The sequence below is a fragment of the Perna viridis genome, chromosome 8, assembly GCF_037379345.1.
Source record: "Perna viridis isolate PV_CMFRI_1.1 ecotype Kerala chromosome 8, ASM3737934v1, whole genome shotgun sequence".
In the NCBI taxonomy this organism is placed as follows: Eukaryota; Metazoa; Mollusca; class Bivalvia; order Mytilida; family Mytilidae; genus Perna; species Perna viridis.
The window spans coordinates 37,542,785-37,554,548 of NC_142452.1; the positions used below are offsets into that span (position 1 = coordinate 37,542,785).

At 33.4% G+C, this 11,764-nt stretch overlaps 1 protein-coding gene across 3 annotated transcripts; it reads right to left on the reverse strand.

Annotated features, from left to right (window-relative positions):
- Positions 1 to 464: 464 nt before the first annotated feature.
- LOC148610386 (putative methyltransferase-like protein 15 homolog) lies at positions 465 to 11,693 on the reverse strand. 3 transcript variants are annotated; one of them, XM_088542982.1, is made up of 7 exons: positions 11,614 to 11,674; positions 10,667 to 10,735; positions 5,073 to 5,449; positions 4,280 to 4,416; positions 3,734 to 3,928; positions 2,124 to 2,309; positions 465 to 890 (listed from the first exon to the last, which is right to left on the reverse strand). In XM_088542982.1, exons 3-7 carry the CDS (start codon positions 5,433 to 5,435, stop codon positions 470 to 472), a joined length of 1,302 nt encoding a protein of 433 aa, XP_088399108.1. In that variant the 5' UTR covers positions 5,436 to 5,449; positions 10,667 to 10,735; positions 11,614 to 11,674; the 3' UTR covers positions 465 to 469. The 3 variants fall into 3 exon arrangements, with proteins under 3 accessions (XP_088399108.1, XP_088399107.1, XP_088399109.1); XM_088542981.1 differs by lacking the exon at positions 10,667 to 10,735 and having other exon boundaries at positions 11,614 to 11,693; XM_088542983.1 differs by lacking the exons at positions 10,667 to 10,735; positions 11,614 to 11,674 and adding an exon at positions 8,164 to 8,182.
- Between the last annotated feature and the right edge of the window lie 71 nt (positions 11,694 to 11,764).

Below are 11,764 nucleotides of genomic sequence, written 5' to 3' on the forward strand. Positions count from 1 at the left end.
AACCTAGAAATGTTTTTTTTTTTGTTTTTGTTTTTGTTTTTGTTTTTTTTTGGGGGGGGAAGGGGGGGGGGAAGGGGAGGTTGAAGGGAGTTATTTGAAAAAAAGTTTTTAGTTACTGTGAAGGTACTTGTATTTTTGGGTACTAACTTTTGAAAAATTATCAGTCTGAAGGTTCTTGAATTCATGGATTTGACAACTCTATCATACAAAAAAATGCGAAGTTTCTTTTAGTTGGGAACCAAATTTTGTGGATTAACAAACTCACAGTAACTACAAAAATTGTACACCACAAACAAAAAAATTGTACACTTATGACTGTTAAGTGAAATCAACTAATGATTTTGTCATTTTGCAAAAATACATGTACAAAGTTGAAAGACGTCATTACTAAGGAGAATTTTTGTGAAATCAACATCAGGTCAGATTTTGTCATTTCTTTCAATACAATGAAGAAACACAACACATAACATTAAACAGATTTTAATGCAGCTCTAAGTTTAGACGACCTAGCTCTAGGGTTATCCTGGCATTCTATAGCAGATGGTTCAATAACCTTTTTAAAAAGAGGAGTCCATTTCTTAGTGTTGAGCAGATTGTACACATCGTCTGACTCGTGCGATACAATACTATTTCTCATTCTCATTCTCTCCCTAAGCGACATGTTTTTTGGGTCATCTAGATCTATGCCTTGGAAATGTCGCTTAACAAGCCTGTCCTCTAATGAATGGAAGGAGATAACCAGGCATTTTCCTTTAGGTTTGAGAAAGTAGTGTGCTAATGTTAGTCCATTATTTATCTCATTTAGTTCATTGTTTACAAAAATTCTTAATGCTTGAAATGTTCTTGTGGCAACATGGGCTCTCCTGTTCATTTTGTCTCTTTGGTATTTCCTGGAGAAAAAAATATAAGAATTCTTCGGTAAAGCTTAATAAACATGCAAGATTTTAAGAATCTAACACCGGTTAGAATGCAAAACAGAGAAATCTCAAGACACCACAGGGTAAGATTTCAAGTTCTTAAACAACGCTCTACTGAGTTAGAGAATATTGAAATCTTACCCGCAGGTGTCTGTGATTTCCTAGTCTTGCATTTTTAGCAGTGTTTGTTTCTTTTTGTTACTTTTAAATTAATTTTGTGATTAGGATCAGGTTCAGATCAGACACTTTGAAAAAGAGGGGTGCCTGTGAGCAGGGGTTCCTCATAAAAAGGGAGAGTAATCAACTTGAGGACCTATATCATAATTTTCAGAAAAGAACAAAATGGTTCTGAAATTGATCCAAAAAATATTCCTATCTTGTCAAGTGTCAATACAAAATGAATATGGCAATCATTCCAAAATGCATTTATTTGTTGTTGAAACTGATAGATGGATAATATATAGATAAGATTTATGTTCATAAATATTAATTTTAGAATTAATGGCCAAGTAGAAAAATAAACAGAGTTGCACTAATTCAAATATGAAGTTTCGGTCAATATTTAATCTAAACTATTTCATTTTTGAAAAAAAATGTGTTCTATCTATATATAATACATAAGGATGTCTAAAATATTTTTTGCTACATAATAATTTAATATGACCATTTTTACTGTAAGAAAAAATGCTGTCCTTTTTATTTCAATTTGGGTACGAAAGTTTCCTATCACCTGATCAATAAACAAGGTCATGACCCTTTTAATCACATTACTTTTACCATTGAAATAATCCTGTCTGAAAAAAAAAGATGTGTGTTTTGGAATAAATCAATATGAATTTATCATAGTTTTTGCCAAAATATTAAATAATAATGAATGTAACTAATATCTGAAGATATCATCTTGTATAAAGAACCTTGGTTCGATTTATGCGTAACAAAAACCGCTTTCTGGTTTATTCTGTGTAAATTGAACCAAAGTTCTTTATATAATATAATTTATTCAAATATTAGTGACATTTCTTAAATAAAGAGGTTATTGCATTTATAATGGTGAATATTATCCACTGCAGAGTATAATATTGCACTTACAAGCTTCTGCAATGTAATATCTGCCAAAGGACAATATTCATCAATACAAATGCAATAACCTAATAATATAAAACACTTGAATCCAATTGATTTAATGAATATATTTGTACAACTTACTCATCAAATACAGACTCCACAATATCAGCCAGCTGTTTTGTCCGGGTAATTTTACCAAAGGCATATCTAGACTCTACCAGGGCTGTTGCTATCTTCCTGTAATTTCTTTCCTCTCCATACTTCTTAATTATATCTCCAAGCTGCTTCTCATCCAGGTTGTTTACAACATCCATGGCAGTGACAGTCCTGAATTTAAAAATGTAAGTAGTTATCTCCCTTGCCTATATGATAGAAACAAAAATTGATAACATGTTTGGATCAGCTTCATTATCATATATATAATATAAGGTGGACAGGGGCGGATCTAGACACTTTGAAAAGGATGGGTTTCAGCAAGGGTTCCTCAGAAAAAAAGGGGGGGTGTGCTTGGACATTATTAGCAATTTTTTTTGTCAATTTTACACATAAAATTGACACATTTTCCAATAAAAATGGGGATGGCAACCCCCTGCACCCCAAAACTGGATCTGCCATTTATGCACACCTTCTTTTTATGCATACATTAATAAACACTGCCCTAAGTTTGAATAATATTGGTTCAATGCTTTTTGTGTTACAGATTATACAAAGTAGGTAGCAAATATAGCCAAGTTCAACAAGCAAAAGACTTCGGGAAAATGTTGTCTAATTTCTTCATATAAGGTGGTGCACATCTTCAATATGTACATTGTATATACACACTATGAAAAGTGAAAGTTAGAATAATATTGATTTGATACTTTTTGAGTTGCAGATACTTTCTAGAAAAGCAGAGGACACTTACCCTACTGGTGTACCTGGTCAAAAATAAATACATGTAGCTGGTTAACAACACACCAATCTCCATTATTCTAGAAAAGCAGAGGACGCTTACCCTACTGGTGCAACTGGTCAAAAATAAATACATGTAGCTGGTTAACAACACATCCATCTCCATTATTCTAGAAATGTGGAGGATGCTTACCCTACCAGTGCACCTGGTCCATGCTCCAAGTTTTTAGTGGAGTCCAAGTTGCTCATTTGCTTTTGTTACTTTGTATGTATGATTTTAGTTACTTTACGTTCTTTGTTGTGTATGTCTGTTTTCCCTGTCTGGTCTTTGTCCCTGGATTACTTTCTTTTAATTACCGCTATAACCTTGGTTCCCTTGATTACTCTAATAATTCAAAGTTTAGCGTGGTGGATAACAATCTTACAATTACTAAAATGGAAGATGATATATAATGAAAATAATTATACAATGTAATAAAAAAACATGAGAAATCTAATAAAGTCAAACTGATCTAAATAGACCTTGCAAGAAAGAGCAAAACACTGCCTGTTTCTTACAGAGGCTGACACTCAAGGAGGTAGACCTAGGGTAAGGGACAAAACTTTTACAAGTCATTGTAATGTTTGTATTCAGCATTTTACATCAATATAATGTAAGCATCAAAGTACCGGTAACTTGGACTGATTTCATTCTGTTTCAAATGAAAGCTTGATAGGTGTTGGTGTAATTGAATATGATACAAACATATCACTGATTTCATGAGTTATGTCTCTTACCCTAGGTCCACCTCCCTAATTGATAAAATGACAATATAAATTGCATATATTCCTAAATCATAGGTCATCAGTTTATCAAGTACCTGGTTTGGTCCATTCTCATGTCTAAGTAACCATCTTTAGACAGACTAAAGCCACGTTCTGCAGAGTCAAATTGAAAGGAAGCAGCCCCAACATCAAACAAAAACCCATCAACAGTTCCAGGTTCAATACCAATGTCTATCAACTTTTCAGGTAATTCAGAGAACCTACCATGGATAGGTAATATCTGTCCTGGACTAAATCATGTATATGGAAAACAGAATACATCTATTAGCAACCGTTGTACTGAAATAACTATGTATATGGAAAACAGAACACATCTATTAGCAACAGGGACTTTACTTTTTAATTTTCCTTTATATCAAAATAAATTTATGCATTTTTAATTATGGTAAACTGAACACCTCTTAAACGAAAACATTTGAAGTCCATAAGTAGCTTGGTTTTGACTGGTTCCACTGTAACTGGCAAAGCACTGGTTTCTTGCATACATGTAGGCAGAATGTGTTTAAAAAACCCTTTAATTTATTGCAATTTAAAAAAAAACTTAGACCAACTTACTTATCAATGTTTCACCTTTTACCAACCTGTATAAATCTGACAAGCTAACTGCAGTTTTATAAGCTACCGAGTCTTGATCAAGGCAGACAACTCTTGCTTCTGGGGCAACATTTAGGATCTGTTTAGTGTGTCCCCCAGCACCAAAGGTCATGTCAACATATAGCTGTAAAGGAACAAATCGTTTCTAAATCTGACTTATAAATTTCTACACAATACAACACAGCAGAGAAGTAATTCATTTTCTAATGAAAATCTTGTTTAACATGATTTACTGTAGTTATGGAAATATTTAACTTACTTTTCGACAAGTGTTGCTAGACAAAATATTCTTGCCCCTAAGATTTCAAGTTCTTAAACAAGGCTCTGCTGGGTAAGAGAATATCGAAATCTTACCCGCGGGTGTCTGTGATTTCCTAGTCTTGCATTTTTAGCAGTGTTTGTTTCTTTTTGTTACTTTTAGCTTTAGTGCTGGTCAGAAGTCAGGCACCCTCAATTTTTGACTTTACTGCTACATGTATTTCACAGTACTGGGACCTTCAACACTTTAATTGACACTTTATTGAGTGAGGACTTTTCATTTTCCTCAAGTGGACTATCGATCTGAAAAATTTAGAACCTTCCACTCTTACATTGAGGTCTTTTGGTTTTGCATTAATTTGAAATGTGGACTGTTGACTTATCCTGTAAGGCATCAAAATAGAAAATTCATAAAACTTGTTGTTTTAAACACATACAATTGAACTTGAGCTTGCACAATCATCAGTTTTACTTATTCCTGGCAATAAGACAAGTTTTAGTACCATTCCCTAACACCAATACCTTAGAATTTTGTGGATCCAGAACTTCGATCACTTCATTAAGCAGAACAGGAATATGGCCACCGTACATCTCTGTAATCATCTGAGCTTTTCCAGATATCTCTCTGTCTGAGATGGTCCAAATTTTCTTGCCTAGACCACTTTTGAAAGCTTTAAGGCAAGAGTAAGAAGATCTGCTTGGCACCTGTCTTTTTGAGATTCCACTCAAAGTTCTGAAAGTTCTTAATTGATAAGTTCTTTGTTTTGCAGATAAAGACCTGTGTGTTGGTCTAGAGTTAGCTTCAGAGTAGTAATTCTTCTGTAATATATCCAGCCATGACTTAAAATTTTTCAGACAACAGATTTTCTTTCTTTGACAATTCATGCTTACACACACACCTGTAAAATTCATAAAAAAAAACAAAAAAAACAAATAAATGAAAAAAATATCAAATTCAATGCTTATTATAATGTTTGCGGAACAATTATCAAAGTGCAAACAGTATGGAGAGTAACAATTTCTTTACTGACCATCAACATGGCTTTAGGAAGGGCAGGTCTTGCATAACTTAATCAATATTGGTACATGTACTTGACGATTGGACAGAAAAACTAGACAACTCACACATAACTTAATCAAGATAGGTACATGTACTTGAGGACTGGACAGGAAAACTAGACAGCTCACACATAACTTAATGAATATAGGTACAAGTACTTGAGGATTGGACAGGAAAACTAGACAGCTCACACATAACTTAATCAATATTGGTAAATGTACTTGAGGATTGGACAGAAAAACTAGACAGCTCATACATAACTTAATCAGGATAGGTACATGTGCTTGAGGACTGAACAGGAAAACTAGACAGCTCACACATAACTTAATCAAATAAGGTACATGTACTTGAGGATTGGACAGAAAAACTAGACAGCTCACACATAACTTAATCAAGATAGGTACATGTACTTGAGGATTGGACAGAAAAACTAGACAGCTCACACAAAACTTAATCAATATTGGTAAATGTACTTGAGGATTGGACAGAAAAACTAGACAGATCACACATAACATAATCAAGATAGGTACATGTACTTGAGGATTGGTAGGAAAACTAGACAGCTCACACATAACTTAATCAAGATAGGTACATGTACTTGAGGATTGGACAGAAAAACTTGACAGCTCACATACAACAGATATGCAGAGTTCTTTTTTAGCTAGGTAGCCCAAAGGATTTTCTGATCAATAAATTAGGTAGTCTTTAAAATTATTATGCGGCCCTGCCTTTAGTTATAGTAAAATTTTAAGAATTAATTTAGGTAGCCCAAAGGACTACCCATTAAAATTTCTAGGTAGTCCTCTCTCACATTAGGGTGACACAGGACTACCGGACTACTGTTAGTGTTGAACCCTGATATGATTTATTTAGACTTTCAAAAGGCATTTGACATAGTGCCACATAAACTGCTCATAAAAAAGTTAGAAAGTTATGGTACATGTATCACTGGGAATCTACTAGGGTGGAAAAAAAATTCTTATCAGACTGAAAAGTAGTCCTAAATGGAAGGCACTCAGAATGGTCACAGGTCACCAGCAGTTTAATTCAAGGAAGTGCTCTGGGGCCTATCCTGTTCTCCATCTATAGTACTGACCTGCCAGAGGAAGTCAAAAATATTGCATAACTTTTTGCAGACGACACCAAATTATATGCAGTAGATAACAATGCTGAAGAAGGTCAAACTTTACAAAGGGATATTGATAGCTTGTTGCAATGGTCCATGGTTGGATATTAAAATTTAATTTAACAAAAATGCAAACATGTACACTTTGGACCTCCAACCAATACATACAATGGAAGGGGAGGCAATATACAAGTCCACTGAAGAAAAAGACCTTGGAATTTCTGCGGAAAAAAAGCTTAAATTTCAGCAGCATATTAACTTATCAACCAAGAAAGCAAACCAGTGATATGGATGATTAAAAGAAGCTTCACATATATGGACAAGGAAATGTTTCTCAACCTCTACAAAAGTATTGTTAATCTTCATTTAGAATATGGAAGCAATGTATGATCAGTTATTTATAAAAAAAAAAAAAAAGAAGCTTTCAAAATTGAAAACATCCAAAGAAAAGCAACAAAATAGTTAAAAACATACAACAAATGGGTTATAGTGACAGACTTATAATCTACATGTAGGTTTGCCATGGCTCCAATACCGTAGGTTAAGAACAGATGTTGTCGAAATATATAGGATAGTAAATAACATTAACAAACTCAACAGCAAAAGTTTATTTCCAAATTGACCAATAACCACCAGAGGGCATAGTTTCAAAATATACAAGAAGTATTCTAGGACTAATATAAGAAAATACAGTTTCTAACAAAGAATAGTGGACACATGGAACAATTTACCAAATACTGTAATGGAAAGCAAGTCAGTACACGCCTTCAAGAACAACCTCAATAAACATTGGAACAACCACGCAATAAAATTCATTCCAGATATATACGGACCGAAAGTCAAAAGATAAACTTGAGATTAGGGTCTTAGGGGCTACAAGCCCAGATAACTGACCTAGGGACCAGGTAAACAAGGTAAAAAAGTACATTGTATATCACATACAACATGTAAATGTACAGTCTATCAATTTCATATAATTGTACTATTAGTATCAGAAAGGTAAAACCTGAAATTTTCCTGAAGAAACTTAATTGTATCTCCAATTAATATTCAAAGTAACAAACTGTATCACTGCCATTTTCAAACTTTCAAATACCACTAGTAGTACTATACCAGCAATGAACAATGAACTAGACGGAACATCTGAACCATATTTTTGTGAGACCTGTGACAATCGCCTCCCAAAATTTAGCAAATTGTTTTTCTCTTCTGGCCAAACACCATCCCTGTCAAATAACTTAGCAAATGTGAGTACCAACAGCATAAACTCACTCAACATAACATCAGAAGTAGATACATCACATGCAAGATCTTTCGATATATCAGATGAAGATGCTGACTCAATTGATACGAGCACACATGGGGACATTTTCCAAGAGCTGTCCAATATGAGGAAAAAACACCCAAAGCAATTTCTATGTGCATACCTTAACATCAATAGCCTTAGAAATATAATTTGCCATATAAAAGAACTTCTTCAACGAGGCACAGTTGACATGCTGTACCTTGCCGAAACAAAAATTGATAATTCTTTCGTAGACTGTCAGTTCAAAGTAGACGACTACACCTTGTGGAGAGCTGACCGAAGTGCCAACGGTGGAGGAGTGGCTCTGTATCTAAGAATAGACATTGCTGGTGACAGAAAGAAACACCTCGAATTGGAACAAATAGAGTCAATAGGTATAAAACTTATTCTTAACAACAGAAAATGGTATATTAGTGGTGCATATAAGCCACCGTCAATGACTGATAGTGTTTCCTCCAATGACTTTACAAAATACATGGATAAAATTATTTGTAACTATGATAATTTCAGATTTGAACTGCGATATTCAAAACATAGAAAACCACTGAAAGACCCAAGTGATAATTTTGATCTTACAAACCTTATTAAAGAACCTACATGTTTTTGTAAAGGGGCAACCCCAAGTTTGGTAGATGTTTTTCTTGCAAATAGACCTAAAAATTGTAGTAATACATGTAATTTTGGAACAGGCATTAGTGATGTCTACAATCTAATTGCCTCTCAATTCAAAGTAGAAATTCCACCTAAAGTGAAAACTAGTAAATTTTATAGAAGTTTCAAAACTTTTGATAGTGAGCATTTTTTAAGAGACTTAGAGCAGTCAGATGTAGACAATTTAGATTATACAAATGTAAATGATGCATATGAGGTTTTTAATAACAATTTCATGGATGTATATAACAAGCATGTACCATTGAAAAGGAGAGATATTGTAAGAGCACCAGCTCCTTTCATGAAACGCAAATTGTGGCAAGCTGTATTTAAGAAAAAATGCTTCATAATGTATTTAAAAGCAAAAGAAAATCTAAGTTGTGGGAAAATTATAGAGTACAAAGAAATTAGGTAAATAAGATCAAGCATGAATCTGTGAAAAAGTATTTTATAGAACGATGTGTCTGTGGTCTCAAAGGCAAAGACTTTTGGCCCACCATAAAACCTTTTTTGACTAACAAAGGTAGCCATTTCGAATCAGATATTGTAATTAGAGAAAATGATCAACTGTTAACAAATCAGAAAGATATTAGCTGCGTATTTAATGATTGTTTATAAATGTAGCCAAAGACATAGGAAATGGTGCAATTCAAATAGATAACAATCACCCCAGCATTACTAAAATAGATAACAATCACCCCAGCATTACTAAAATAGATAACAACCACCCCAGCATTACTAAAATAGATAACAACCACCCCAGCATTACTAAAATAGATAACAACCACCCCAGCATTACTAAAATAGATAACAACCACCCCAGCATTATTAAAATAGATAACAACCACCCCAGCATTACTAAAATAGATAACAACCACCCCAGCATTACTAAAATAGACAACAACCACCCCAGCATTACTAAAATAGACAACAACCACCCCAGCATTACTAAAATAGACAACAACCACCCCAGCATTACTAAAATAGACAACAACCACCCCAGCATTACTAAAATAGATAACAACCACCCCAGCATTACTAAAATCAAAGAAACATCAATTAAAGAAAAAGCAAATGAACTACACTTCAAACCTATCACAGAAACTTTCACACAAAAACAGTTTAACAAAATAAATGTAAAAAAAAGGCTACTGGTTTTGATGAAATCTAAAAATAGCTGCACCAGTAGTAAAACATCCAATTACAAACCTGATCAACATGACCTTGGAAACTTCAGTTTTTCCAGACAAATTAAAAATAGCACAGGTGGTACCAATTCACAAGAAAAACAGCACACTAGTAAAAGGAAATTACAGACCAGTCAGTGTACTACCAACCATCTCAAAACTTTATGAAAGAATCTCAGATATGTGAATTTTTTTAAACCAGATTTAACATTTTCTTGTCTGATTTTAGACCTGGCTACAGCTGTCAAGATATTTTGATCAAAATTATTGAAGACTGGCATAAATCTTTAGATAAAAATAAGTTCACTGCTGTTATACTGATGGATCTGTCAAAAGCGTTTGATTGTTTACCACATGATCTGCTCATGCTGAAATTGAAAAGTTATGGTTTGTCTGAAAATGCCCTATCTTTATTAAATAGCTATCTTAAAAACAGGAAGCAGTGTGTTAAAATTGGTTCCATATTCAGTCCTTTTTTTGACATCTATAAAGGGGTTCCACAGGGGTCAATCTTGGGACTAGTCCTTTTTAATATCTTCATTAACGATATATTTCACTTTATTTCGAAAAGTGACTTATATAACTATGCTGAAGACAATACTTATTATTTTTAATTTAGATGGTAATGATATCCTCTGTGAGGATGAAGTAAATCTACTTGGTATAACATTTGATTTTAAATTGAATTTTAATAGCCATATCTCTATTATATGTAAAAAGGCATCACAACAATTAAAAGTATTAAAAAGACTTGGAAATTATCTAAGTAAATTTGGTAAAACTTACAATATATTATTCTTTTATACTGGCAAATTTCAACTATTGTCCATTAGTATGGCATTTTTGTAAAGAAAGCTGTACAAAAAAGTTAAAAAAAGATTCAAGAAAGGGCTTTACGCTTTATTTATAATGATGATAAAAGTACATATGAAGAGTTGTTAATAAAAGTCTAAGGTGCCATCCTTAAGACTTACACAATTGAGATTTTTAGCTATACATGTATATAAAATAATAAACAAACTTACTCCTGTATACTTACATGATATGATAACTGTTAAAGAAAGTTCTTACTCTTTTAGGTATACAAACTTGGTGAACATACCAAGAGTAAACACAACCAGGTATGGCCTGCATTCTGTCAGCTATGGGGCAGCTAAACTGTGGAACCAACTTCCAAATGAATTAAGAGGGGACATGGGCCTTGATCAATTTAAAAGTTTGATAAATAAGTGGGAGGGGAAGGGATGTTCTTGTTCCTTTTGCCAATAGTTTGGCTTACCCAACTGACAGATGCAACATCATCTCCTTAAAATCTTTCAATTTATTATTTTAATCTTGCTGGCATGATAATTTTAATGCTTTTAGCTGCTAGTAAAATCTGCTTTTAATTTTAGTCCGCATTGCTTTTATTATAGTGCTTTTTCATGTGCTTGATTACTTGCATGTTATTTATAATTTGTATGTCATGTTCATTTCAGTTAATATGTATGTCTTGTGTTTTCTTTATGGCGATTTTAAAAGCTCTACAGAGCCCATGTTCATTGTTTGATATATATCGACGTTAAATGAAAAGTTTAAATAAAGTTTACTTGACTCGACTTTTTGAGCACACGTGAAAGGAGAACAATGACTCGTGAGTAAATTATGTGACCCGGTTAAAAAGTTACAACAGAGACAAAACCAACGTCTGTATGTAAGACCTAAATTTTGTTGTCTTGGAATATTCAACCTACTTTACTTTTCCAGAAAGCCTGTAACGCAGTAAGTTAATGTGTTTTCACTCTGGGAGCACCTACCTTCAGGAAACAAAAATTTGTTGAATAGCCATCTGATCAAGATATTGTCTCAATTTTATGTTACTTTATTTTTTTTATTATTTTTTTA

Bases quoted from the DNA above. Each gene is read 5' to 3' on its own strand.
- LOC148610386 (XM_088542981.1), bottom strand. From the start codon at position 5,435: ATGAATTGTCAAAGAAAGAAAATCTGTTGTCTGAAAAATTTTAAGTCA. The intron at 4,417-5,072 runs GTATTGGTGTTA...GTTCCTTTACAG, and splicing joins TGGATCCACAAAATTCTAAG to CTATATGTTGACATGACCTT. The intron at 891-2,123 runs GTAAGTTGTACA...TTTTTTCTCCAG, and splicing joins GTGGAGTCTGTATTTGATGA to GAAATACCAAAGAGACAAAA.